Consider the following 25,873-nt stretch of genomic DNA (forward strand, 5'->3'; position numbering starts at 1 on the left):
TGTCCATTCCACCAGTGGCTGATACCCATCAGACCCACCTCAGCTCCCGCTGTCAAACTCCGATCCATATCCGCGTTTCGCTCCACTGAGTCCGCGCTTGATTTATTTGCTCCGTTTTGTGATTGCGCATCGATTCCCACCGCCGGACTGCGTCTAATTTGCGTTTGGAGCCGGCTATTCAGCGTCGGCAATTATGCGTGGGTGAAAAATCGACCCACGTGCGTAATGCACCCTAATGAGCGACAGCTAAATAGTGCAGAAGCTGGAGATATAATTGGTAGATCGGGGGCGGGCGGACGGACGGACGGCGGACGGCGGGCGGGCGGGCGGTCCAAGGTGGCCGATGGGTCGGGCGCATCCAGCGTGACCCCCATTTAGACGCCGTGTCTATTCTGGTCAGACCATTGATTAGCCCGGCTGGTGGAGCGGCGCGTGCCGTCCCAGTGGACAGGCCAGCGCCGCAGATGAATTGGGGGCGGCCCGGCTGCAGCTGGTGGCCACTGGCGCTGGTGACGTATTCAAATAGAGTCCGACAGCCGAGGTCAAACGACGCACGGCCAGGGAGGGGAGCCCCCTCCCTCACAGACCCTCCACTGACTGGAGGGGATGGAAGGCCAGGGAAGGAGGGACCGGGACTGACACAGACAGAACTGACCAGTGCTGGTGTATTATAAATGAACAGAATAGCGTCGAATGAATAGAATGTGACTCATGTTATCCCTGAAAGTACATTTTTACAACCCACCCACTGATAATGATAAATATGCGCACATATTCCGGGGAAAGACTGAATAATTATGTTTTAAACGTTGCCAAGATTGAGGCATGACTGCTGAAACTACGGCCCGACTCTGACTCATACGACCAACAAAACCAGGCTCCCAGCTGAGGGCTGAGGGCTGACGGCTGACGACTGCTGACTGCTGACGCTGACTGCAGCAGTCGACTGAGTGACGGTTACTAACGTCAAATACTGCACGCATATTTCTGCAACACGTCGGCCGTATCGACGAAACCGTTAGGCGTCTGTGCACAAACAGTTCCGGCATCGAAAACTAGCCATTATCTTACCGAGACTTTGACGGAGATGTTTGAAATTCCCCGACAGAGATGCTGGCAAAAACGCATCGACGCAACGAGAATGACCATCACATTACAAACAACTGCCGGTATCCTGTGCCGAGGCTGCATAATTACCGGGCTGGGTACGGCATCTCACCCTCCTGATTGTTGCAGTCAACATGGGACAAAAACAGAGCGCTGTTTTGCCGGAGCCAAAGGACAGCCTCAGGAACTGGCATTAAGGCCACATCACCGGCCTTGGCAGTCGGAAAATCGCCCCTCGTGATGACTGATTAGGAAGGCGCGCTATCCACCAGCAGGCTGACCACGAAGGGCAATGCAAAAAGCCCGCTTTCAAGGCTTCTGCAAGGCCAACACACGGCTGCAAAGTCAGATGCCTCGACCAGGGCAATGAATACAAAGAGTGTTTCTAAAAAGACAACGCTTTGTAATTGTGGATCAAAGTACCTACGTACGCACATGCAAGCACGTTGCACAACGTTGTCCGACTTACAGGACCATTGGAGAACATTTCCTTACACTGGACCCACAAAAAATCATTGGCGAAACAAAGTTATTTTTACCAGTTATATGTGTGTGAAGTGGCGGTGCATGCCGGCGGACTGTCCGCTATTGCCTCACACCATAGCGCCAGTTCACGCTCGGCCTGATATCGTGGCCCAGGTGATTAACCTGAACGCACGCCCGCTCCGCCGCGCCGCCGCTGCGTTGGGCACAACCTTTCACGTCCATCACCGTGAGCCGTCATCTCTGACGTGCAGTGGCAACACGCCCCGTCAGACTGATAGCCATCGGCCGCACCGTGTGCAGGCGTGCTGTCACATGTGCCACGCGAATAGCGCAAATAGCAGAGTTTGCGTAAATTGAGTTGTTGGTCGCTTGTGCAGAGCTTACTTACCACATCGGTAAAAATCCCAACCTCGTATAAAAAACTCAATGCCGGAATAAAGAAATAATTATGCACTGCAGTCACTGATGAAAAGTGCGTTTATAACTATTTTACCCTTAGGTACATTAAAAAAATGTTTGGCTACTTCTCTGAGCATGGTCCATAAAAACATTCTGACAAGTTCCTTTAAACTTTCAATCACTATCTTACCCAAGCCGAAAGTCATGATATGATCTTATTATATGTCTACGTTAGTGACGTCTAATCCGGAAAATTCGGAAACCGATACCAAAGCAAATACCAACCAAAACAATAGGAAAATACCGAAAACCAAACCAAATTTTAAAACTGATAGAAATACCAACTTTTTACTAAATTCGTAGCATCTTATGCATTAGTGAAGCAATTCCTTATACCAACAAAATACCAAATGCATAAGGTTTGAAATACCAAATACCAGCTTGGTATCGGTTTGGTATCGGTATACCAAAAAGTTGGTATCCGATTGACATCACTAGTCTACGTAACCTCCAGCCACCTACCGGCTACCGTTTTATGTCCCAGGTCAGGTCACATCACCCCTGCACCCTTCCCAGCAACAAGGCGGGTCTGTGAGCGTGCGTACCTAATCAGCGATTTGATTAAACCACTGCCGGCGTGTCACTCGCTCTCCGGGTGCGCCATCCCACGACCTACGGTAAAAAACCGCCAGCTGCACGCACCGGCCACGCCGCCGCTCCGCCGCCAGGGTCGCGACACATTCCGCACGCTCGCACAATGATTCCCTGTTAAATGAGCGGGTTGATGGCTTTACAGCGCAGATAAGCCCGGGACGTCGGGCTATTTCGGCCGGCCGCGGAGGGTTGGTAAGACGACTGAGAGGCGACATTAATGAAAGGTCACTCAGCCCACCCAGGATTACTTGGTGTCGCAACGGGAGGTGTGAAACTACACGCAGATCACCGAGCGCACTGGTTACAGGGTGTTCTTAAAAGACCAAGTAAAATCCGAGCATGATCCAGGCAATGTTACAACTATGCTTCACGTTGTTGAAAGGCCATGTCCTTGAGCTTCATTTCCATGTGTTGAAACTTGAAGACATTCCAGACCATCATTTAATCGCTAGCATTTTTCTTCTTGTTCTTCTAAGCACGTGTTTTGAAATGCTGATAATACCTATCGAGACTCGTGTTCACTAAGGTTATACTGCAGTGCAGTGCCGCCGCGGCGCTAGCGCCTGAATGCAGACTGTGCCGGAGAGCACGTCACTGAATACATACTGCGCCGCAATGCACCAACCATCCACTCCAGCGACTAGCCATAACCAACAGCGGCAATAAGGCCTGTGGTACGGTTGTAATGGATGGGTCTAACGAGACCCTGCAATCGCTTGATAAATGTGATGCATGTGTAGTGGAGGCATGCTTGTAGCATGTCCTGCAGGCCGTCCTTACCTGCTGGCAGTTTGCCTTGCTGTGAAAGGGCGGCCGATATTTTGACCTGTTGCGCCAGGTCAGACGGCATCTTGACGTGCTGGATCAGCTCCGTCGGTATCTTGAAATGCTTCTCCTCCTCCGGTGCATCGCTGAAACGAAAAACAAGAATTTTCAGCTTATGGGCGATCATGACATTCTAGGTCGAATGCGCAAGGAGTCATTATCATTTGATGCTTTAAAGGCATTGAAATGATAAATTAATGCACCATTGTTTGTAATATAAAGGGAAAAGGGATATTGGACATTGTTATGAAAATTTCAGCTAAACGGATTGCATTTCATAAAAAAACTATGAAAGGGCTGCTACAGCACGTATCGCTTTACGAGTAGGTTGCACTGGCCTGGGCCCTATCCCGGATGTCTTTTTTATGAATTAGCCATCTGACTCAGTTACGCTTTTTCCGGGTCTGCTCTGTCCTGCTCCGCTCGGTCCCCTGTTCTGACGAACACGCCAGCCCTGCTGAGTCATCTAGGCGTTCCCGGCGCGGCGCGGCGAAGAAAGTGAGACGGTGCGCCATCGCTCGCCGCCGCTGCGCCGCGTCGCCGCACTTTCGCCGGTGCCCGATAAAACCTAAGGCCAATGCCTAGCTGACCCAGTTAGAGTTTGTTCGCACCACCAGGGGCGGCGGGGCGTCGGGGCGGCGGACGCCAGGGGCGGCAGGGACGGCAAGGGCGGCGAGGCGGCAGGGGCGGCGGGGGCGTCAGACGCCAGGGGCGGCGGGGCGTCGGACGCCAAGGGCGGCAGGGGCGACTGGGGCGGCAGGGGCGGCAGGGGCGGCGGGGGAGGCAGGGGCGTCAGACGCCAGGGGCGGCAGGGGCGGCGAGGCGGCAGGGGCGGCAAGGGCGGCGGGGGAGGCAGGGACGGCAGGGACGGCAGGGACGGCAGGGGCGGCAGGGGCGGCGCGGCGTCGGACGCCAGGAGCGGCAGGGGCGGCAGGGGAGGTAGGGGCGGCAGGGGCGGCAGGGGCGGCGGGGGAGGCAGGGACGGCAGGGACGGCAGGGGCGGCAGGGGCGGCGCGGCGTCGGACGCCAGGAGCGGCAGGGGCGGCAGGGGAGGTAGGGGCGGCAGGGGAGGCAGGGGCGGCAGGGGCGGCATGGATGGGCGGGGAGACAATGGTGGTGATTAACCTTAGGCGGGGAATGCAGTAGACAGGAGTAAATGATAAACGCCACGTTTATATCGTGCGTACGTTTACATACATTAACATGCCCGTATAAAAGTTATATCATTTCATAATTGTATCCATTAAAAGATGCCAAAATAAGCATAAATGCCGAATCATTAAATGATCTCGACAAATAGACAGATGGGAAACTGAAACATATTTAACGTGTATAAAATATGGCAGCGTTTATCGCCCGCATCATAACTTGCCTTTTGTTTTTGCTTCAGAGAGCAGAAGCCAGAAGCATGGCAAGGTAACAATAACATGACACGGAGATGACTAAGAAGTGACATAAGACACATAGTCATTTCACTGGCATTCTACTAAATTAGAGGAAAATGGTTTAACTGCCGACGACATCATGCAATATTGGTTTGCAGTTTTCACAAGGCCTTGAGTGATTCTGAGTACCACAACACAGTAGTACTACGAGTTACGACAAAAGTATCGTAAGTGGGACAGTCGGCTTAGCCACCTCACAAAGACATGAAATCACCCACGGTGTATTAAAGACTGGCCACCGAACTCGCAAAAAAACAGAGAGGTCTCTCGTTCGACCTTATGTCGTATCGACCTCCCGTGTTGGGGGACGGTGAGATGCGTCAGCCCTTCCACGGAAATTCCTCTGATGGGGTCGCGCTGCGTCAAGGCTGAATCACAGCCATGCGCCGCGCCCAGCTGTGTTGCGCCGGGTTCGGCGCGCAGTTATGCACGCGGTCATGGCTCGGAGCTCTGTGACCGACCTTCACTTGGGCAGGGGCAGGGCTGTAGGGACAGGGCTGCGTCGCAGGCTGCGGCAGGGTCACAGGAGAAGGGGAATGGTGACCGTTGCACGGTCTCTGGCGGCTCTGTGCCGTGGCACGGCCAGGCGGGTCAGGGGTCACAAAACGTGACCGAAGGCAGGCGCAAAAAGGGCAGGCAGAGGAAGAAAAGGTGGAGAGAGGAGAAAAGGATAAAAGTGCTGGTTTTACAATATATGTTTGAAAATCTCGATGAAAATATGTGTACGGTATGTACACGATGGTGTAATTATCGAGGGTAAAAACTGACGCCTTACAGTGTTCAAACAAAATATTGTCAACAACGGACAGTCGTAAAACAAACGAGATATAGATAATATTATGATTGGGCGGATAATGAATAATTGGATAAAAATAGCACTTAAAAGCAGCAGTGACCACTGACCAAGACTGTTGCAGCCAGGATTGGAGCGGCGGCGGCGAAGGAGCGGCCGGGTCGGGGACACCGGGAGGAGCGGTGATGTCATGGAAGACGACATCGCCTCTGTCACCGCAGCGCCACTGAGTTGTCACCAGGGTCGGCGGGTGGGTGGGGAGGAGATATCGGAGTCCCGCCGGGCCGGGCTGACCCGGCCGGCCTCGGGCGTCGTCCACGGCCGCCGGAGCCGCCGCCGAGGCCTCCGTCAAGGCCGGCGACCTGACCATCGAGTGGCCGCGGAGATCCGCCGCCCGCAGCCAACCGGGTCAGGGCCGGAGCTGCAGCATTGCAGAACGACGGCCAACGAACCGGCCGCTCCGGAGTGGCGCAACGGCACAACAAGTCGCGCCGCGCCGAGACGGCCGTGCGCGGCGGCCGGCGTGGCCGCTCGGACCCCGCGCAAGGTCGCGGGGTTCCGCTCGGGTCGCGCCGCAGGGACCCGCCGGGCCCGCCGCGACGGTCGGGGTCGCGCCGGGGTCACACAAAGTCTGACCATGTCGGCACGTGCCGGTCGGTGCCAGGAGCTGGCTCAGGAAAGGCCGTGTCAGATCATTATTGCCCCCGGTACAGCCCGCAGAGGCATGCCGACCGTTCCAGTACTGCACATTTGAATAGATGTGGTAATGGAAACGTGTTGAGAAATTGTGCCATGTGACAGGAGCAGAGGGGCTGTAGATATTCAAAGTATACATTTTCGCATTGAATGGATAATTTACATAGTTTCATCAGTCACATGGACACCTGGACAGCCGGTCAGCAGCTAGAGCATGTTCCCGAATTTGTGCATTTTTACCCAGCCATCGACATAAATCACAACGTAGGATGGACCTGTGTGCGTATGAACTTTAAATGTACAATTGCTGTTTCCGTTTCTCTAGATAGAATTATTGTTGCAAGCAATCTACGGAGTTCACTCAGAATAAGACCGGGTCAACTATCTAGCAAACAACCATTCAGAATCAGAATCAATCAGAATCGAAGTCTGCTCTTATATGGACGCCCAAACGTAATGCTGGATTGACCTGTGACCTTCAGATTGCATATACAGCGGCGCATTCCCAGACGGATCCACGTATAAACAAAATTATAGATGCTCGGCTGCTTCTAAGTGGAATAGCTTCCAGACATTTGCTCCAGTCGATGATCAGCGATTAATTGCTATGACATTACGGAACATAGTTATTGGGGTAAAGTAAAGAAACACCGCTTGATAGCAGAGGCAAACGATTAAAAGATAGCATTCAGACTATGTGACTGGTGATGACAATGATTCACTACCGGCTGGAAGCAACAGTGCCACAACGTGAGGAATCAATAGTAGTGAAAAATGCTACCATACAGGCCGGTAAGTATATTATTCGCATTGTTTCATTATTGCTGAGCTTGCAATTAATATCATAATAAAGAATCGATCGCTGTCAAACGGCCAACTCACAATTTAATATGTATTGCTCGTTATTGGTCGCTAAAAAAGATGAAGCATGCGGACGATGCCAAAAAAAAACTTTGCGACGAAAGGGCAGTGTGGAAGCCAGAAGAACAAAATAGGTATTTCGGATAGTGGACGAGCATTTGATAATGATGATGGATGCACTCGATGGTCACACAACGCAAACGTCAAATGAAGAGGACGTTGAAAACTAAGGACTCGGGTCCACCAATCAGCGCCCCTGAGTTAGGCACCCTCCCATGGTCGTCGGTAGGCGGCCAGGCCCATGACGTACAGTCTCTGAGGACCTCGGGAGCGGCGCGGCTGTGAAAGTGCCGCTCCCCCACCTCCGGCAGCACCGTCGGCCGTGCACTTGACAATGAGTGAAACCGCTGCCGCCGCTCGCGGCCGGGGCCCGTGAAAGTCAGCCGCGCGGGCCGACCAGTCACCATGCCGAGCGCCGCTTTCTTTCCGCCCGGTCACTGACATGAGCGCCGAGTTCTGGGTCATGGCTCATGACGGATTCATGATGACAGAGAAACACACCTGTGGAATGGTGGGGTATCCCGAGCAGGTCAAAATGTAGGTCTGTTCATCATGGCCGATCGATGATCAACGGATTTTAAGAATCATAAGCACGGGCGTCCCTAGGACCGGATCAGCGTAACGAGGTCAGACGGCAGGCCTGCAGGTGGCTAACCCGTTCACCGGATGAGTTAGCCACCATGAATGAACGTTCGCCGAATCCTAACGGTGTTCACCGCAGCTACGGGCCGCGGTAATGACCTCCCAGCCGCCGCTGTCGTCGGTGCCGAGAAAACGCTCACCGTCCGCACTGTGCGGCGGCAGACGGCGCCTGAATAGGTGTCACCACCTGCGCTCAACACCGACAGGGTACGCCAGCTCGCAGCTCTGACCAGCTCGGTGAATTTCTCGGAACGCCGCCACAGCTGTCAGCTGCAGCCCCGAGTAACGGCCCGGTCGAGGCCGCAGCTCAGGCACACGTGACGTAATGTTTGGTGAGCTTCTCACACAGCGGCGGAGCGGTGCTAACCGGCCTCAGTGAGAGAGCTGTAGTGCCGCGTGACGTTCTATCTGGGCCACGACAGAGACAGAGACACCGGACACAGACAGAGACACTGGGACAGAGACAGAGACACCGGACAGCCGGTACTTCCGAACGTAGTACGTCGACCAACGCGCTGAGCGAGACCCTATCTTCTGATCCCATCAGGAAAACGTACGTACGAGCGCAGCCAACCGGATGTAAAAAAGCGGCTCCAACTGCTTAAACTTGCTGGTGGGTTTCCTACTGTATCTACAGCTTTGTTTCCAGTTGACAAATGATCAGAATATGATGTATTACAAATCAATGTCTAGCTAAGTACGCACGAGACTCAAGATAGATAGCTATGGTATAAATAGCCTGTTCTGACAATAGACCTTCCTTGCCAATGCGGACGGCGACTCTCTATTCCTTCCGTTTGCTAACAGGTTTAATGACCTACTGATACCAAGGCCAAGTGCGTGCTTACGAGCGCGCGGACGTGCGTGAAAACTGGTGAAGTGTTCAGATTGCGTTACAGATACTGTTCCAAACAGTTCTAAAGTGAGCGACGTGACTTGCAGATCAATGCTGGATAACGATGACAGATTGCATAACGGCTAAGTATAGTATGATGACGAAGACTATGATTGTTGTTTTGCAGTGCACCGCTATACGGCGCGGGATGACGAGACATAATCTGACAATGTAACTAATTGCATTGTGTGGCATCAGCCTGCGGGTCTCGCACCTTGTGGTGTGCTCAGCGGAAATGATGAGCCTAGCACCTAGCTCACCGACATGGTTAGGACTAGATAGTTAGAACTAAGGCATCTAAGAAGTGGCAGGTGTGCTAGATACGCACACGGCACAGCAATAACCCAAATTTTAAATGGTCTGCTCTATTATTTACGAACGACCATAGTGAATAAGAATGCCGAACGTCCCTGCGTTTACGACTTCCTTTGCTTTCACTAAGGAGCGACCAGTCGCTCGTGCTTGTTCCGGAGCCATTCTAAGACGTCTCGCCCCCAGCCGAGGCCAGTGCTGCGTCCCCCCCCCCACCTCCCCCCCACCTGACCCTGGCCTCGCGGATCCGTTCAACTCTGACCAGCTATCCTATAGAAGCAGACTTGCCGCGCGTTCCGGCCACGTGTGTGTGACGCAGGTGCTGGGGCGTCTTTGGACTTTCTCAGCGGGGGGCAGCACTGCCCAATCACATCTCTCGCCGCGACCCTGAGCCCATGGGCGCCCTTTCAGCGCCCTTTCAGCGCCCTTTCAGCGCCCCTCAAGGTGGTCCCCGGCTCAATTCACGGCCTATCACCTGCCGAGAGGTGCACTGGGCGGGCGGCGTCTCCGGTCCGCGAGAGACAAGACAACGGCACCGCTGGACGGACCCCGGAGTGACCTATATTGGACCTGCGGTATAGATCTGGGAGGAAGGAAGACTGGGAGGGCTTGGAAGACCCTTTTGCACTGCCATAGAGGGAGGATTATGGATAATGAATAGAGCTTCCTGAGTCTTTTGTGAAGCATATATTTTCTACCTCGACCACGTTTGGACGAAAAACAGACGCACACTCACGGGCGTCACGGGAAAGTCGGAACTAATAACTGGGTAGAGGCTATCGTTCTATTTTCTACTAAGGGTGAATTTCATAAACAGAGACAAACCACTACAATATTTATGCAATAGATATGGACTGCATATTGACCAGGAAAAAAGTAAAACTACATTCTGTACCTTTTCACCAAGTAACCTATACAATTTCTAATGCTGTTACTCAGTGCCGCAGTGAAATCTAATCTCGGTTGCTATAGGCCGTGCAGCTGGCGTCATGACCTTCCCGGAGGCGGTATATAGGTCGACCTCCGGATCTCGGAAGGGCTGGCTACCTTGTCTGCTCGGTGTGCTGTGTTCTAGGTCGGTCCGCTCCTGACTGTAGTAAGTTATGAAGGCTGTTTGCGGAACCCGGGCTCAGGCCCAGAGGACGGCTGGCACGCAAGGCGGGGAACTCTGCAGAACAGGACGGAGGGACGAAAACGGCGCAGCTCGGCGAAGGAGACGATAATGCCGCAGTAGTGAATATGATGGATGTCAGAGGCGCGATTGTGGTATAGAGTCTGGACAAGTGTAGCTGAAAGGTGGCGCCGGCTGCCGCATGCCAGCATAGAGGGTGTTGTTGTTCATGTGTCAGTGGCACATATAGTTAAGACTTGCCGATAAACATCAACATAAAATAAATACATTTCCTTGGTAATAATCAGAAGATCGATAGCATGACGGATTTATGTAAATTTTCTTTTTGTTTCGGACTTTCAGTACTTCACTTAACTCACAGCGGAACTCGGAAACTCATCATCCGTTTATGTAATCATGTAACAACAACATACGGAAGAACATCAACAAAGTTGAAAGTTGCATAAAGCCAACACATCCGGAACACCGGGAGTACATCCTGACTAGCTGCGAGTCTGAAGAACTTTCATACTTGCCCAGCTTCCTCCTTTTAGCTCGCAAATTGTTTTGGGAAGTTATTTGACGAGCCCTCAATCGTTGATCAATGCGTAGTTAACTCAGAAGTATGTGACGCATGGTTACAAAATAAGATATATGTAGAAAAGGTACATAAAAGTGAGAAAAATAGTGCGAGAAATAGTTTATCTTTGTTATGATCAGTTCAAAATTTCAACGTTGGCCTTAGGGACATCTTTGGTCATTTCGCAACACATCCGTCTTAAAAAAATGGATCAACAGTGCGCTGTTTTGTGAATATTTGAAACGATATACCTATGTATCGGTTATTTCTTCCTTACCGTTCGGCCCACATTGACAAGGGAGAGCCAACGCTCTGCTCCCTCCCAGTTCACCGATCCCAGCCACAGTTTTGTCAGCACACTGCGCGTCCGGTACCCAAACTCACAGCCCAGCTAAACAGCACGTCATCATGGGCAGAGCGGGCGGCCGGCCGGCATCCTATCCATCAGCCGTACATAATGACTGGTGATTGGCTGTCGAAGCGCTCCCGACCGCTCCCTGGCACGTGCCGTCGTGCGGCACGGCCTTGGTGCGCGGCGCCGCCACCTGCAGCTGTCATCGCCGGCAGATGACGCCGATGACGCCCCTAGAGCCCTAACGAGCCGATGACGCCCGCTGCTCGTCATCGGCGGCACCCCCGCTCGGATGACGACCGCACGCACGTTGTCGCGTGCCAGCTCGTTAGCGTGTCGCGGGAGGTATGTGAAAAGGCGGATCAGCTGACTCAAAGTCCTCTCTCGGCGTTACATAATTTGTAGCACTGTCACAATTGAATTTCACGCAAATTGAAATATCCGATTGCCACAGATTTATGCATTGTTGATAGCTTACGAGCAGCCGATTTTACGATAACCTCGTATTGCACACTAATCCTGTCCCCACAAGGATAACGGTTTCAGGCGCGGATTTTGATGACGGCCGGCTGGGCAGCTGCTGGCGGTGACACGGGCCCGGTGGCGGCGCCGGCCGCGCCGAGTGCGCCGAGTGCCGGATGCCGGTCCCCTGCCGACAGCTGTCTGACATGCAAGATGACGTCACCGACAGGAACTGGGTCAGAGGTCGGCCGGAGCGACCAGACGCAGCTCCGGCGGCGGCGGGAGGGTCCAAACCTCCCGGCCGACTCGGCCGTCACGCCACAGACGACACAGATTCACCCAGACGGCCTGTGACGGCCAGACGAGACGGATGAGACGAGACGGGCCAACGAGGCCGCGGTGGAGTCACCCAGTCACAGATGCTGCACCGGAGCGGCCGAGCTCAAAGAGCGGGTCAAACCGCAAACGGGACGAGCTGCGGTCGCCTGTCGTCTGGCTGGCTGGTCGGCCAGGCACCGCATCAGACAGCCCGGCGGCGGCGGGGACAGGGGCGGGGTCGTGACCTCGATCGGGGTCAGACGGCTGCAAGTCGCAGTTCGGGATGGCGTCGTTCTGAGATAGTCTGCTCCACATTGGTAACTGAAGGGGAGATGCTTCTCTGCAGAGTGCATTCATGGCAGACAGGGTGCGGTGCAGTAGTGTTTCGGGGTTCACGAGTACCGATGAAGGATAATAAACAAATCCCTAGCCAACGCTACCAAAAAGCAAATGTATGACGTCTGGGATCCAATGCTCCAAACGAATGTTGCGTCTTCACGCGGTCTCCAAGTCATTGCCGTCTAATAACTGATACCTAGCGAGAGCGAGGGGCTGGCGCTTCTAGCTATTGCTGAGCAACACAGCAAACATTATTGCATAGCTGAAGTCCCCAATGTCACGTCAATATTCAGCGGAAAACTACACCCCTGACGTATGTACGTACCCTCCGCCAGCCAGCCGCCTTACGCAGAGTTCACGTATTTCGCCGCTAGATGACACTAGTGAAAACGCCTGAAAGCATACTGTACCGCAATGCTCCCGCTCCGCTCCGATGGCGTAAGTGCGTCCGGCAGAAACTGAAAACGTTGAGTTAGGGAAAGATGGACAGGCAAAGAAAGAGAGAGAGAGAGAGAGAGAGAGAGAGAGAGAGAGAGAGAGAGAGAGAGAGAAAGAGAAAGAGAAAGAGAGAGAGAGAGAGAGAGAGAGAGAGAGAGAGAGAGAGAGAGAGAGAGAGAGAGAGAGAGAGAGAGAGAGAGAGAGAGAAAGAAAGAAAGATAAAGAAGGGAAGGAGGGAGAACGTGCACGATGAGGAAGCAATGGTGGGTGGAGATCGATCACAAGACTGGGTCATCCGTACATGGAACGGAAACGTCAAGAAGCATAACTACTCAGGGAAGCCAGAAATTGAAAGTAAGTGGTTAATTAAGCTGTTCAAATGACTATCTGGTTCGAATAACGCCTCTCCAACATTACCGCTTACATCTCCCACCCACGGTCATGCTCCCACCAAACCAAGGTCAGAGTACGCAGTGCGCAGTCATCAGACGGGGGGAGCGCAGGCAGCAGCCAGCAGCAGCCCAGGCGGAAATTACCACTCAATATGAGAGCCTGCAAGTCAGTCGGATGACGTCCTGCGCGCTGCAGCCCTGCAGCGGCAGATGGCACCCTGTTCCCCCCCGCCGCACGCGCAGACCCCCCCCCCCCCCCGCCGCAGGCTCTGATAACCTCTGACCCCGGCTGCGAGCGTCGACCCGTGCAGATCACGTGACCGGCCGCCGGGGACCGAGCCGAGGTCACGTGACTCCATGCTGCTGCAGCGTCACTGGCGCCGTGGGGAGGGGAAGGGGAGGAGGGGGAGGGAGCCACAGACCCCGGGGCGGCGATCGGTCTGCGCATGGATTTCAGGAACCGGGCCGTCACCTGGTCTTTGTGCAAACTGCGCCCGGTGCGAACCTCACCAGCACTAGAGCAATCGATGTGCACCGGGCCCAGTGAGCCTGCAGATAGCGGGCCCGGCTGAGGTGATGTCCCGCCCCGCCCCGTCCCCCCCTCCCCCAGCCCCAGGGTGTTACAGTGGCCCCAGTAATCGGTCAGAGCCGCTGACTCATGACAAATCAATGGCAACTGCCACTATCAGCCACCCACGCCCGGCACGGTATACGCCAAACCGTAAACGGACGGCCGCGGGAGCCACCACGCACCCGCGCTGCACCTGAGCCAGGGCCTCGGCTAACATGTTAACTACTGGGGCAAATGCCCCAGTAGAGTCAAATAATGCCCCAGTAGTGGTCAGGTTTTGCCCAACCTCTACAAAATGATAATATCTTAATATTAGCGTACATTCTTTCACTCGGGAGCGGTTGAAGACGTTTGTGGCAAAAATCATGGGCGGCGGAAGAGAGGGTGCATGGTGTGCAGCTGCACCCTCAATTACTATCCAAAAACATAGGCGTGCATTGCCAAACATACCTTTTTGCACCTCCATAATCCATAAGCTACCCTTCGTTCGAAAAAGCGTCAAAAATAATGATGAATGAAACTACTTCGGTCACTTTTTTGGTCAGTCAAAGGTCAGGTCATGGGGGTCATTGAAGGCCAAATTTCGCCGAATTTCAGGTCGAATATCGACAATTTGCAAGATGCCGACGTATGACTCGGGAACCAATAGAGCTACAGCGCTGCGGAAAAGCGCATTTGATAGCCATATTAGCGTTTTTTTTTCTGAGTATTTCTCTCAGATTTGACCTATCACCTAACGTCAACGGTTTTGCTTGCAGGGGGCAGAAACTTCCAAAATAGACAAATTTTTCGGGAAGTTTTTTTTTTCAAAATCGAATTTGACTCAAGCCTTGCACGAGCTTTCTTTTACCGACATCGTGTTCCTCTCGTCAAGACGCATCGAATTATAATTTGATCTTGAAAGGTCAACTTGAAAATTTGACCTCAGGTCAAGTTCTTGATCTGACCGGAAATTGTCATGTTGCATATCAGTGGATCCGTATCGTCGAGCTGAACACATATAAGGCGTTTTCATCGCTCTAGCATGCCTCTTTCAAAAGTTAGTCGCGAAGAACTGTTAGATACCATTTGTGACCTGAAATGACCTAAGAGGTATAAACACGGTCATGGATGGCATTTTCATGTTCAGTGTTAAAATTACTTGTAATTCAGTGTTTGAGAGTGTTAAGAATGACTTTCGTCCAAGAGAGGCGGTTTTAAATTTTCTCCCATTGACTTATAATACCCAGAAGACGCAAAATTGACCTGAGGTCACCGATATGAAAAATGCCGATATAAATTTTGTACATACTGTTGCTACTTGCTAGAGCACTTCATGGGCCGGATAGCTCCGTTATCCATGCTAAATCCATGGACCGGATAGGATTGGATCCCAAATTTGAAAAAAAATAGATCGGATATGGGAATTGAAGGTTGAAAACGGATAAGAACAGATAAAATTATAGCATTCGATATTCATGTAAAAAATTAACTGAACTTGTCAAACAGCAGCAGAGGTATTTATTGATTTAGCTACATGCGATTTATAAGCATGCCTTTGTGAACCGTGACTCGTGAGTCTGTGAGATATATGGTTATCTGGTCCCTTACAGTGAATTTGTGATAGTCAACAACCAGTTTTGGTGAAACGGATTATTATGGATATTTGGATGGCTGAAATATGTCATGGGCCATGGGCCATGGGCGGGTCGGATTCTGAAATTCAAAGAAAGGCAGATACGATGCTTATCAATCGCTGAAAGTTTCAAAGCGATCGGTCATTCGGTGTAGCTATGGCATACATTGAAACATTTTATGAGGTCACTTGAAGTGACCTGGTGACCTGACCTTGAATGATCTTGGTCTGAACTTATTACAACATGTGTAGAATTGGTGGAGGATAAGGTGTGGCGCTCCGCGCCGCCGTTTTTGAGATATCCGCGGAAAACCGCAGTGGGGGGAGGGGGGGGGTGTTCAAACACCCCCACCCCCCAGCAGGGCGCAGGTTAACACACTTCGACCATTCGCCCCAGTAGTCAAAATTCCTTAGCCGAGGCCCTGACCTGAGCAGTTGCACATGCCTATTGCCTACATGCATTCGTACCATACATCGATATACTGAAAACTGATTTTCGCAAGGCGTAAGAATACCGAGAGGCGGCAGGCGCAAAATGTCATTATTTGTCGCAAAAGGAAAAGTTGTGGGAAGGCGTAGGACCGGATGTAGGTATAAAGAGGAGAAGTTGCATTCAAAGGCGGCAACCACCACACACACTGTCTATCGAACCCTCGCGGCACGCATCGCCCTCTAGCCCATTTCAATAACGGGCCGTCCACTTTTTACCACACCGAGTTTGATCAGACTTTTTCGTCGCCGACCACGCCGCCGCCCGCCAAGGCCCCTCCCTTGTCAATTTTATTCTCGAACGCGCGTTTTTGCGAACCGCCTTTTTGCAACGCGTGGCCCACATTTGGTCAAAACGGCGCCACCTCACCCAAAGAGGGCGCCATACGGTCACGAGATAAAAAATCGCTCAGTGGGGGTTGCCGGTTGGGGGGTTGGGAGGCGTTTTTTACCATGCCACCAGTTTTTTTTTTGCGTAACCTCGTATAGGTCGTGCTGCATTGATTTTATCGTGTGTATTCTTTATACTCCAGGTCACAAAAGGTCAAGTGTTCTTGAAATGCTGCGCCGAAGGCGCGCGAAATTTTTGAAAACAACCTTTTCCTCCGCTTTTTAGGCACGCCTTTTATACGATCACTGTTCAAAGCTCCTCTCGCTCTTTTACCAAATTTGAAGGTGTAAAAAATACCTAAGGTTTGGTCGGGCCGCTGCCACACAAACTGTACAGAAAGCTTGGCTCATGGGTGTCGATGTATAAAAGTTTATTGGCGGTGGCATATCTACGCACCAGATCACCGTATCGGATTGATACCGGAGCGCGAGATGCGTAAACATCATCCAAATTACCTCAGACCAGCCTTCATAGCCTTCTCACAGATGCATACAGTGTACCCACATAACCAGTTTCAATCACCGAAACTTCAGATGCCTGCTGTTGCGCCCGAACCTGTTGACAATACTTAATCGTAATCCATATAGATGCCATGATGCACGTAAAGTAGGATCAATCCGTTAAGACCAAAGACGTGTTTTATGCATCGTAGAGCGTAGATAGTTTTGGTAGGTATAGATACTTCATTCATTGTGCTGAATGCACGTTCATTTGTGGCAGTTTTCACAGGCAAGACATCAACTATGTGCAATAGAACGACTAAGTTGAAAAACATGCCAAAGGAGTAAATAAATGATAGGAGGGCAGCGATCAACGGATGTTGCCAATAGGTAGAAGGGCTGCGATCCACAGGAGGGCACTAATAGGTAGAAGAGCCCCGATCAACATCCCGAGTTTCGACAGTAGGGCACCGATAGGTAGGAAGTTGGCGAGCAGCAGGAGGGCGCCAATGGATAGAAGGGCAGCGATCAACAGGAGGGCACCAATAGGTAGGAGGGCGCCGATCAACAATCAACAGGAGGGCGCCACGAAGTAAGAGGGTGGCGAGGAACAGGAGAGCACCAATAGGAGGGTGGCGATCAACAAGAGGTCGCCAATAGGTGGGAGGGCGGTCATCAACTGGAAGTCGCCAATGAGCGGAAGGGTGACGATTAAAATGGGGGTGGCAATGGTGAGGAGGGCGCCTTTGTTCAAGAGGATGACACGAACAGGAGGGCGTCTGTGCGGAGGGCGCTGGTCAACAGGAAGGTGCCAGTGGATAGGAGGGCGGTGATCAACAGGAGGGTGCCAGTGGTTAGGAGGGCGGCGATCTACACGAGGGCGCCAATAGGAGAAGGGCCCCGATTAACATTCAACAGGAAGGACTAGGGAACCAATAGGTAGGAGGGCGGCACTGAACAAGAGGGTGCCAAAAGGGAGAAAGGCGGCCTTCAAAATTTCACATGAGGGCTCAATAGGTAGGAGAGCGCCAATAATTATGAGGACGCCGATCAGCAGAAGGGCGGCAATGTGTAGCAGGGTGGCGACCTACAGGAGGGCGCCTTCGGGTGAGAGGGCGCTTATTTACAGGACAGCGGCTTACATAGGCGACCACCGTTACGCTTAGAGAGCTACAGCCTACAAATGTGGTTGGAGGGCGCCCGAGGGAGCCCTCCAACCGTATTTGGAGGGCGTATTTGGAATGGGCGTCCTCCGAGGGCGCCCTCCATCCGTATTTTCCCTGTAAACACATTCGCGATTGGAGGGCGCCCTCCAGTCGCGATTGTTTTTCGATTCGATTATATCACAATTGCATTTGCGATTGGAGGGCGCCTTCGGCGCCCTCCAATCGCAAAGGGCGCCTTCGGCGCCCAAGGGGGGGGCCATGGCCCAGTGGCCCCCCCTGCCTACGCCCCTGATTAAACGTGACACTCAGTAAACAGGAAACGCCGCCCGGCTCGGTCGCAGGGGCGAGGCGGCGGCGGAGGCTCGGCGGCGGCGGCTCGGCTGAGGTCGGTAGGTGGCGCCACTGGACGGGCGACTCGACACTGTATGGGGTGGGACTAAATGCTTACTTCGAAATCTAAGCTGCGTTGCGGCATTGGCGGTTATGTGCGGCGTGTATGCCGCATGATTAGTAAGCGGCGACCACTAAATTAAAGACTCAAACGCTCCGACCGGTTCTCAATGAATAACACTGCATACCAAAAATGTCAACCGCTCTCGTCATAAGATATTTAGCTTTAAATAACTAGGTTATCTACATCATCATTTTGAACCAAATAAATACTTTCAACTTAACTCACTCATTCCTTCCTTTGTTGGCTCCAAACAGTCTTTCGATTGTCTGGAAATCGTAGGCTAAATCCCGTACCTGTATGCGACTGGTGCATATAAAGGCCGATAAAAGAATTTGAATAGGCTCTGGCATGCGATTTCCTGGCTACCCAAAAAAGTATGTTTCAGTCTTGCTATCAAAACATGACCTCGCCCGCACAGGGGGGGGGGGGGGTTGATGCAACCCCCTAAGGTTTTTCGCGAATAACTCGCTTAAAAAGCGGCTGATCGCGACGAAACTTTCAGTACATTGATCAATTTAACACCCACTCTGAAAATTTCATGACCCTGACCCAAATGACCTTTGACCTGTGACCTACTTTTCGAGACCATGTTTGGCCGGAACCGCGATTCAGCGTATGTCGGCTCGCATTAGCAGCGCGTTTGCAGTCTTTTCGTGGTTTCAAGCGTTCAAACATGTGATATGATGTTTCCCCCATGCATTAGGGTGGGTGTCAAGGTCACCTGAAGGTCAGGTCAGGTCATTGACCTTTGGTGACCTCGGTTCACTTTTTCGAGTTTGACATGTTTCTAGGCCAGTTTTTTCGAGCTGAATTCGAATTAAGCAACCACATGAACGTTTACAAAGTAGTTTTGGTGCCTTCGTAACATGTTACGAGGCTGTCAGAGGCGGTTGACACCTACTACAAATACCTGGCAGGACCTCTACTGGTTGACCTGACCTGACCTAACCCGACCTGGCCTAAATGAATGAAGACATCATCTGTGATCAAAACCAGCATGGTATTCGTGATCAGCACCCCGAAAAAACCCATAGCAGCCACACTACGACGTTCTAACAGGTCCCAATTTTCCCGCCTTTTGGGTCATTGACCTGACCTGGAAGGTCAACCGATGACCTAGGACCTTAAAATTGGGTATCATCGGCTTTCTCTCGTCACGGGCAACACGCTCGTTTTTTCCGCGAAGCTCTAGCTTGATCAGGAGCGAAACGGCAAGGGCTTATACCTTATACGTTCGCGGCTGAGAATGAATTTGGTTCAAAACAATGATGTAGATAAGTTAGTTATTTAAATATAAATATCCTATGACGAGAGCGATGGACATTTTTGGTATGCAGTGTTATCCATTGAAAACAGGTCAAAGCTATTGAGTTTTTAATTTAGTGGTCGCCGCTTACTAATCATGCGGCATACACGCCGCACATAACCGCCAATGCCGCAACGCAGCTTAGATTTCGAAGTAAGCATTTAGTCTCACCCCACTGTATGTATGTACGGGGTATGTACCGCCGGGTACGGACAGATTGACTCAGACGTGACTGAAATGTGACCGGGACTCAGCCGAACTGAACTTTTGAGTGGGTGATAATGCAAAATGGCATGCAAAGGGTTTACAAGAATTTTGATAATGTAACATTTTAATCAACGATGATATGTAAGCATGCAATAGGTACCCAACTATTCAACAGTTTAAGTAGAAATTTAATTCATTTTTTTTAGAGGTTTGAAAGGCCAGCTAGAGCTCCAAGCTAGAGCCTGGTGGGAATCCAAAGGCGCATTCAGGGGTGAGGGGATCACAGGCTTATGGCTCGCAGTGACCGAAAAAGGTGAAAATTACCGTTCTTTTCTAAAGACAATTTTAACAGGGACTTTTACAATTTATTAGAGCGTTCAATAAAATGTTTTTTTTTTACAGATTTGCTTTTTATGCAAGAAATTGAATTTCATTTCATTTCACAATGAGATCTTCCGTCGACGATCTGTATAAATAAATCTATATTACTATTTGAGGAGGGTGCGTCTGTCCGTTACCGAGGTCCCGACTTGGTGGTGCTTTGCGTGGACTACAGGCCAGACCGTTGCACCTAGCCCGGTGAAATTTGCACAACTTATAGATCAAGGATGCGCGACGTGCCTTTGAGGGGTCTCAGCTCGATCGGATTGATAGGGAGCGCGTGGCGCGTGCTCAAAAAGTGCAAATTCGCGTCATAGACTTTACATGTATAAATCGGCGTGCGAAATCGGGCGAAAACGGCTAATTTTGGCCGACACGGGTCCGGTCCCGGTGCAATATCTTGGTGACCAGGGGTCCGACCGGCACGGGGAAAACAGCATCGTGTACAGAATTGAACGGGCTATTGAATGGTGTGCAATGCAGATGATAGCACGCGCCACGTGCACCGGAGAGGGCACTTTTATTTGAAAAATTGCGGTTTTTGAGGGATTTTGGAATTAATTTTATTTTTAGGTGACCGCTAAATGGAGCGAGTTGAATCAACGCCTATTTGCAAGAGAAAGGTACCGCCTCTCATATAAAAATTGTGAAAAGCTGATTGATCCAAATCAAGGTGGTGCAAATCACAGGAGAAAATGGTGTTTGTCAATTTTGTGCCACTTTATTAATTACACGGGGTTTGCTGCATAACCTGATACCTTTGGCAATTGAATATGGTACCATTGGATAGAACATTCAATTCTGTCCAATATTCACTCTTCATTTTTGCATGATTAGCAACAGTATCCTTAAAAATGTAAATGTTCCAAACCATTACATTGTCATTTTTAGCGAAATTCATCGATGGTTCTCAAAAGACTTCACGCCAGTTTCCGAATTATTCTTAAAGGAAATAGTTCACTTTCACGAAATTATTTTTTTTGCAACAGATTTATGATTTTTTATGTTCAAAATAATCAGCAAAGAAAATAAAACCTTTTTATAACAAAAGATTATTTTCTATATTTTGATATAGGAAGAACTTTTCAGTTTCTGTAAGGCACTAGCGATCCAGTATGAAAAGAGCATGGGTCCCGAAAATTCTTCAGAAACAGAGAAATTATCGCAGCCACCGGCATTTGGGCGATCTGCTCGATCTGATAATGTTCCCCTGAATGTCCTAATTGATCAGTACGAGAATTTCTCTAGAGTTCTTGTAGATAATTTCTCTACTTTCTGAAGAATTTTCGGGACCCATGCTCTTTTCATACTGGATGGAAATATATGCAAGGCACACATCCTCAACGCAAGACACCTTTGAAATAGAATATCTTTGCCTAGGGTGATCGTTGGGCTGTAAAAGCTCCTGATTTATGCTCGTCTCAGCCCAAGCTACGGAACTGCTATTCCAGTTCAAAACCCATGTTAAAAAGTGAACTATTTCCTTTAAGTAGAACGCATGATAATACGACACGGGCACCTCGATGCGATGTATCTTTTTTGTTTTATTACAAAATGCTTGGCCATCAAAAAGCAATCGAACGAAATAGATACCAGCCGAATCGACACAGACCAATCCAATACCCACGGGTCAAAAATAACCCTTCTTCGCGTTGCGGAGCACGCGGGTAACCCTAGTAAATACCTATGCAGATACACCATCTGCTCAATAAGGCACAAGAAAGCGTTGCCCGAACGCGTTGAGTAATTAAAGCATAGGAAAGCGAAGCCCGAGCGTATTGAGGAATTTTAAATTAACCCATTAGTGCCCATAGCCATATATATATTTCGCAAATTTATGAATTTTTTCCTCAAAAGTGTGGGTGTTTTTCATGAAAGTATATAGGGTGAATAGGTCAAAAACGCCCCCATTAAGCGCGAAACCTTCTGACACTCAACCCAACACAGATTACTTAAACCTTTGGGCACCATCATGTAGCTCATTCTTTTTACTACGCTTTGAGACCAAGAAAAGACACCTGCGTGTGGTATTTCACCCCCCTTAAAGGTTTTCGCATACCCTTACAAAAGGGCGTTTTGCCCCATACCCTGGGTAATACGCCCACACCCATGTGCAAAGCGCCCCCACCCCATCCATCAACAGAAATTGATGAACATGGCAGAACTTGACGTCATTCTAACGTCATTTGTGGTCAACCTATCATAGCCTTTGGAATAAAATTTTGTTGCAATGTGTAAAATGGATGCCCGGAGGAGTCCTAAAAATTTGGTGACGATATCTGCAGTCGTTTAGGATATATCAGCAAAAAAGGACAGGGAGAAGCCTTTTCGGCCCCGACCTACAGGGCGCTACCCTGCACTCTCACCACCGTGCAAAACGCCCCCCTTTCAGAAAACTGGGGGCGTCTTGCCCCATGCATCGAGTAGGCGTCTTTCCCCATCCGCTCCATATCCGGTCAACAAAATATTGATAAAAAACGCGCCACTAACGCCGCAGCATAATACATTCAACAGAATGACAATAAAACGCAGTTTTGAATGATGTGCACAATAGCAAGTTTTGTGATATAAAGAGGGCATCAAAATATTAGGAATCTTCTGTAAAAACAACAAAAACAACACCCAAAACCAACATCAGCACCTACCCACGCTGCTCCTCAAGACGCAGAACCGGAAATAGAGACCTACGTAAACAAGCAGCTGACTGTTCTGAAAGACAGGATAAAACACCTATCCGTCGATAAGAAGTACGATTTTTTTAGGGGAGGCGTTTAACCCAGGGGTGCGTTTTCCCCACAGTTACCCTACGCCCCATATATAAATAAGCATTTTTAAAGGACTTGATGTGCGGTTGCTGCTGCTGCGCCATTTTCTCTGTTCTGCTTGACAGTCGCGAAACTACGTCAACATGCCGAAAAAACGCCGGTGAGTGTATTTAGTTATTTAGCTGTTCTAATTAAATAAATTTCACAGACATGTTTCTTTGAACTGCCCTTAAGACCCCTGAAACGAATAAAATAGCCTCGTTGAAGATTTGCCGCAGCATGACGCTCTTCTGTACGGGTCAATATATTTATGGCCATGGGCGTTTGGGTGGTCGAAAATGTGCGTTGCAGTCTGCTATCATTTTCCAGGTTTGGAAAGCTGATTGATCTCCTGGATGAAGTTGATGAGAGTGGCGAGAGTCCGGCCACTGTCTTCCTGTGTCCTCCTAACGTGCGTGAGGACAGCGACGCCGACTCGGGAGACGAGGACGGAGGCGGTACCATCGACAACCTCAACCGCAACCTGCTGCAAGCAGATGCTGAACTCGTCGGCCAAGAGGACGGTTCTGACGACGAAGCTGCTGAATCGGTCGCCCCAACCAGCCACAGGTGGGGCAAACGAGAGGTCGCTTCATTTCTGAAGGAGCGAGAGGAAGCTTGCCCATACCCACAGGTGAACTTTTCGAACAAGACACCCGTTGAAGTACTGAGCTTCTTCTTGGATGACGAGTTCTATGCGCAACTCCTTCAGGAGACACGCCGATATATCCAGTGGAGAGGGAAGAATGTCCAGGAGCCCTCCATCGCCGAGCTGAAGGCTGTCATGGCGATCCTGTACTTCTCGGGATACCACAACGTGCCGAACCGCCGGGCCTTCTGGTCGACAGACCCTGACCTGCACGTGGAATTCGTCTCCCGGATCATCTCGAGGAACCGCTTTGACGACATCCTTTCGGTCCTCCACTTCGCTGACAACCAGCGTCTCGACCCCAGTGACAAGATGGCCAAGCTGCGACCTCTCTTCAACAGCATGCAAGACAAGTTCTTGCGAGCTTTTCAGAGACCGCCATCTTCCACAGAACTGGACGTGGATGAGAGCATGATTCCCTACTATGGCCGTCACGGGTGCAAACAGTTCCTGAGAGGGAAGCCCATACGGTTTGGGTTCAAGGCGTGGTGCCTTAACAGCCCAGATGGGTATCTACTGACCTTCGAAGTGTACCAAGGTGCCAGCGGAACTGCTCAGCGTCCAGACTATGAGGCCGCCTTCGGGAAATGTGGATCAGCAGTGAAGATCCTCATAGACAGAATGCCGAAGGAGATGCGCATGGACGCACTGCACATCTTTACGGACAACCTCTTCACCAGCCTTCCTCTGATGATGGCGCTGAAGGAGGAGGGAATCGGGCACACGGGAACCATCCGCCAGAACCGCCTCCGAGGATGTCCGCTGAGCTCGGTGGCAGCGATGAAGAAGGCTCCCAGGGGAGACACCTCTGTCGCCGTGGAAACGAAGCAGGGCATCAACCTCGTCAGGTGGAAGGATAACAGCGTGGTGACCGTAGCATCTACGGTAAGCTCGTCCCGAACTGTGGCTGAAGTTCAAAGATGGTCGCGACGAGAGAAGAAGAGGATCAAGGTAGCTCAGCCACAGATGATTCAGGACTACAACTGCGCCATGGGCGGTACCGACCGCATGGACCAGAACATCGGCGCGTACCGCATCGCGATCCGACAGAAGAAGTTCTGGTGGTGCATCTTCTGCTGGCTTCTGGGGGCCGCGATGCAGAACGCCTGGCTGCTCTACCGTCAGCATCATCCAGGCGAGAATCAGATCAACTTCATCCGAGCCATCGTCCGGTATCACCTGGCAGAGACGACGAAGCCACCATCTGGACGTCCAAGTTCCGCGTCGAGTCAGCATCGCGTCCCAGCCAGCATCCGCTACGATGGTATCAACCACCTGGTCGTTCCTCTTGCCAAGCAGGGAACGTGTGCAAACAAGGAGGGAAAGTGCAAGAGCCACCCGAAGACCGCCTGTCGCAAGTGCCAGGTGCCGCTGTGCGTGGCGTGCTTCGTGCCGTTCCATGCGACCTGAGAGTAAGAACATGCTGTACACCATGGGGAAATTTGGGCTAGTTGGGCCAACACTGTTGGATACGGTGAGATGGGTGAAAGTTTGCAAGCGCCGTCTAGATCCCGGAGGGATGTTTTGTTTTCAGCGTTTGCTGTAAGCTGTGTCACTGTCCAATGCACTTCGATGTTTGTGAGTCAGGTAGTGCATTGACTCATCATCGTAATTGATTGTTGACCGCTGACACTATCAATCATCACGATCATTCGCCTGATCTCATAATATGTTCACATGTTGGTAGTGGCAAGTGCCTATCAGCATACACATCTAAGAATATACATTGGTTCTCAAAAGTTTCTTTTGAATTGCGCTTTGTGGCAATATTTCGACTACCCAGGTGCCCATAGCCATATATTTATTGACCCCCCTGGCGACAAATTGGGGGGGATAAAAAACAAGAAAATCATCCTAAGCTAATACACTCGATAAAGAAGCTAGTATTTTGTGCAAAAAAGTTTGAAATTTTGACTAAAAATAAGTTGGGCACTAATGGGTTAAGCTTAAAGGAAATAGTTCACTTTCACGAAATTATTTTTTTTGCAATGGATTTATGATTTTTTATGTTCAAAATGATCAGCAAAGAAAATAAAACCTATTTATTACAAAAGATTATTTTCTATATTTTGATATAGGAAGAACTTTTCAGTTTCTGTAAGGCACAGGCGATCCAGTATGAAAAGAGCATGGGTCCCGAAAATTCTTCAGAAACTAGAGAAATTATAGCGGCCACCGGCATTTGGGCGATCTGCTGCTGCTGAATGTCCTTATTGACCAGTACGAGAATTTC

The 25,873-nt window shown here is 50.7% G+C and overlaps 2 protein-coding genes across 3 annotated transcripts in view; one reads left to right on the forward strand and one right to left on the reverse strand.

The window, feature by feature from the left end:
* LOC122377511 (hormone receptor 4-like) overlaps nt 1-25,873 on the reverse strand; it is a 92,993-nt gene that overhangs the window by 58,780 nt on the left and 8,340 nt on the right. For both annotated transcript variants that reach the window (XM_043357597.1, XM_043357596.1), the window contains exon 2: nt 3,427-3,557. In XM_043357597.1, the coding sequence (XP_043213532.1) occupies nt 3,427-3,557 (131 nt within the window). The remainder of the gene's footprint in view (nt 1-3,426; nt 3,558-25,873) is intronic.
* Nucleotides 23,033-25,556, forward strand: LOC122377513 (piggyBac transposable element-derived protein 3-like). Its single transcript, XM_043357602.1, has 2 exons — nt 23,033-23,112; nt 23,322-25,556. Exons 1-2 carry the CDS (start codon nt 23,096-23,098, stop codon nt 25,048-25,050), a joined length of 1,746 nt encoding a protein of 581 aa, XP_043213537.1. The 5' UTR covers nt 23,033-23,095; the 3' UTR covers nt 25,051-25,556.

Source organism: Amphibalanus amphitrite, unplaced genomic scaffold (assembly GCF_019059575.1).
Source record: "Amphibalanus amphitrite isolate SeventyFive unplaced genomic scaffold, NRLGWU_Aamphi_draft 000046F_arrow, whole genome shotgun sequence".
Lineage (NCBI taxonomy): Eukaryota > Metazoa > Arthropoda > Thecostraca > Balanomorpha > Balanidae > Amphibalanus > Amphibalanus amphitrite.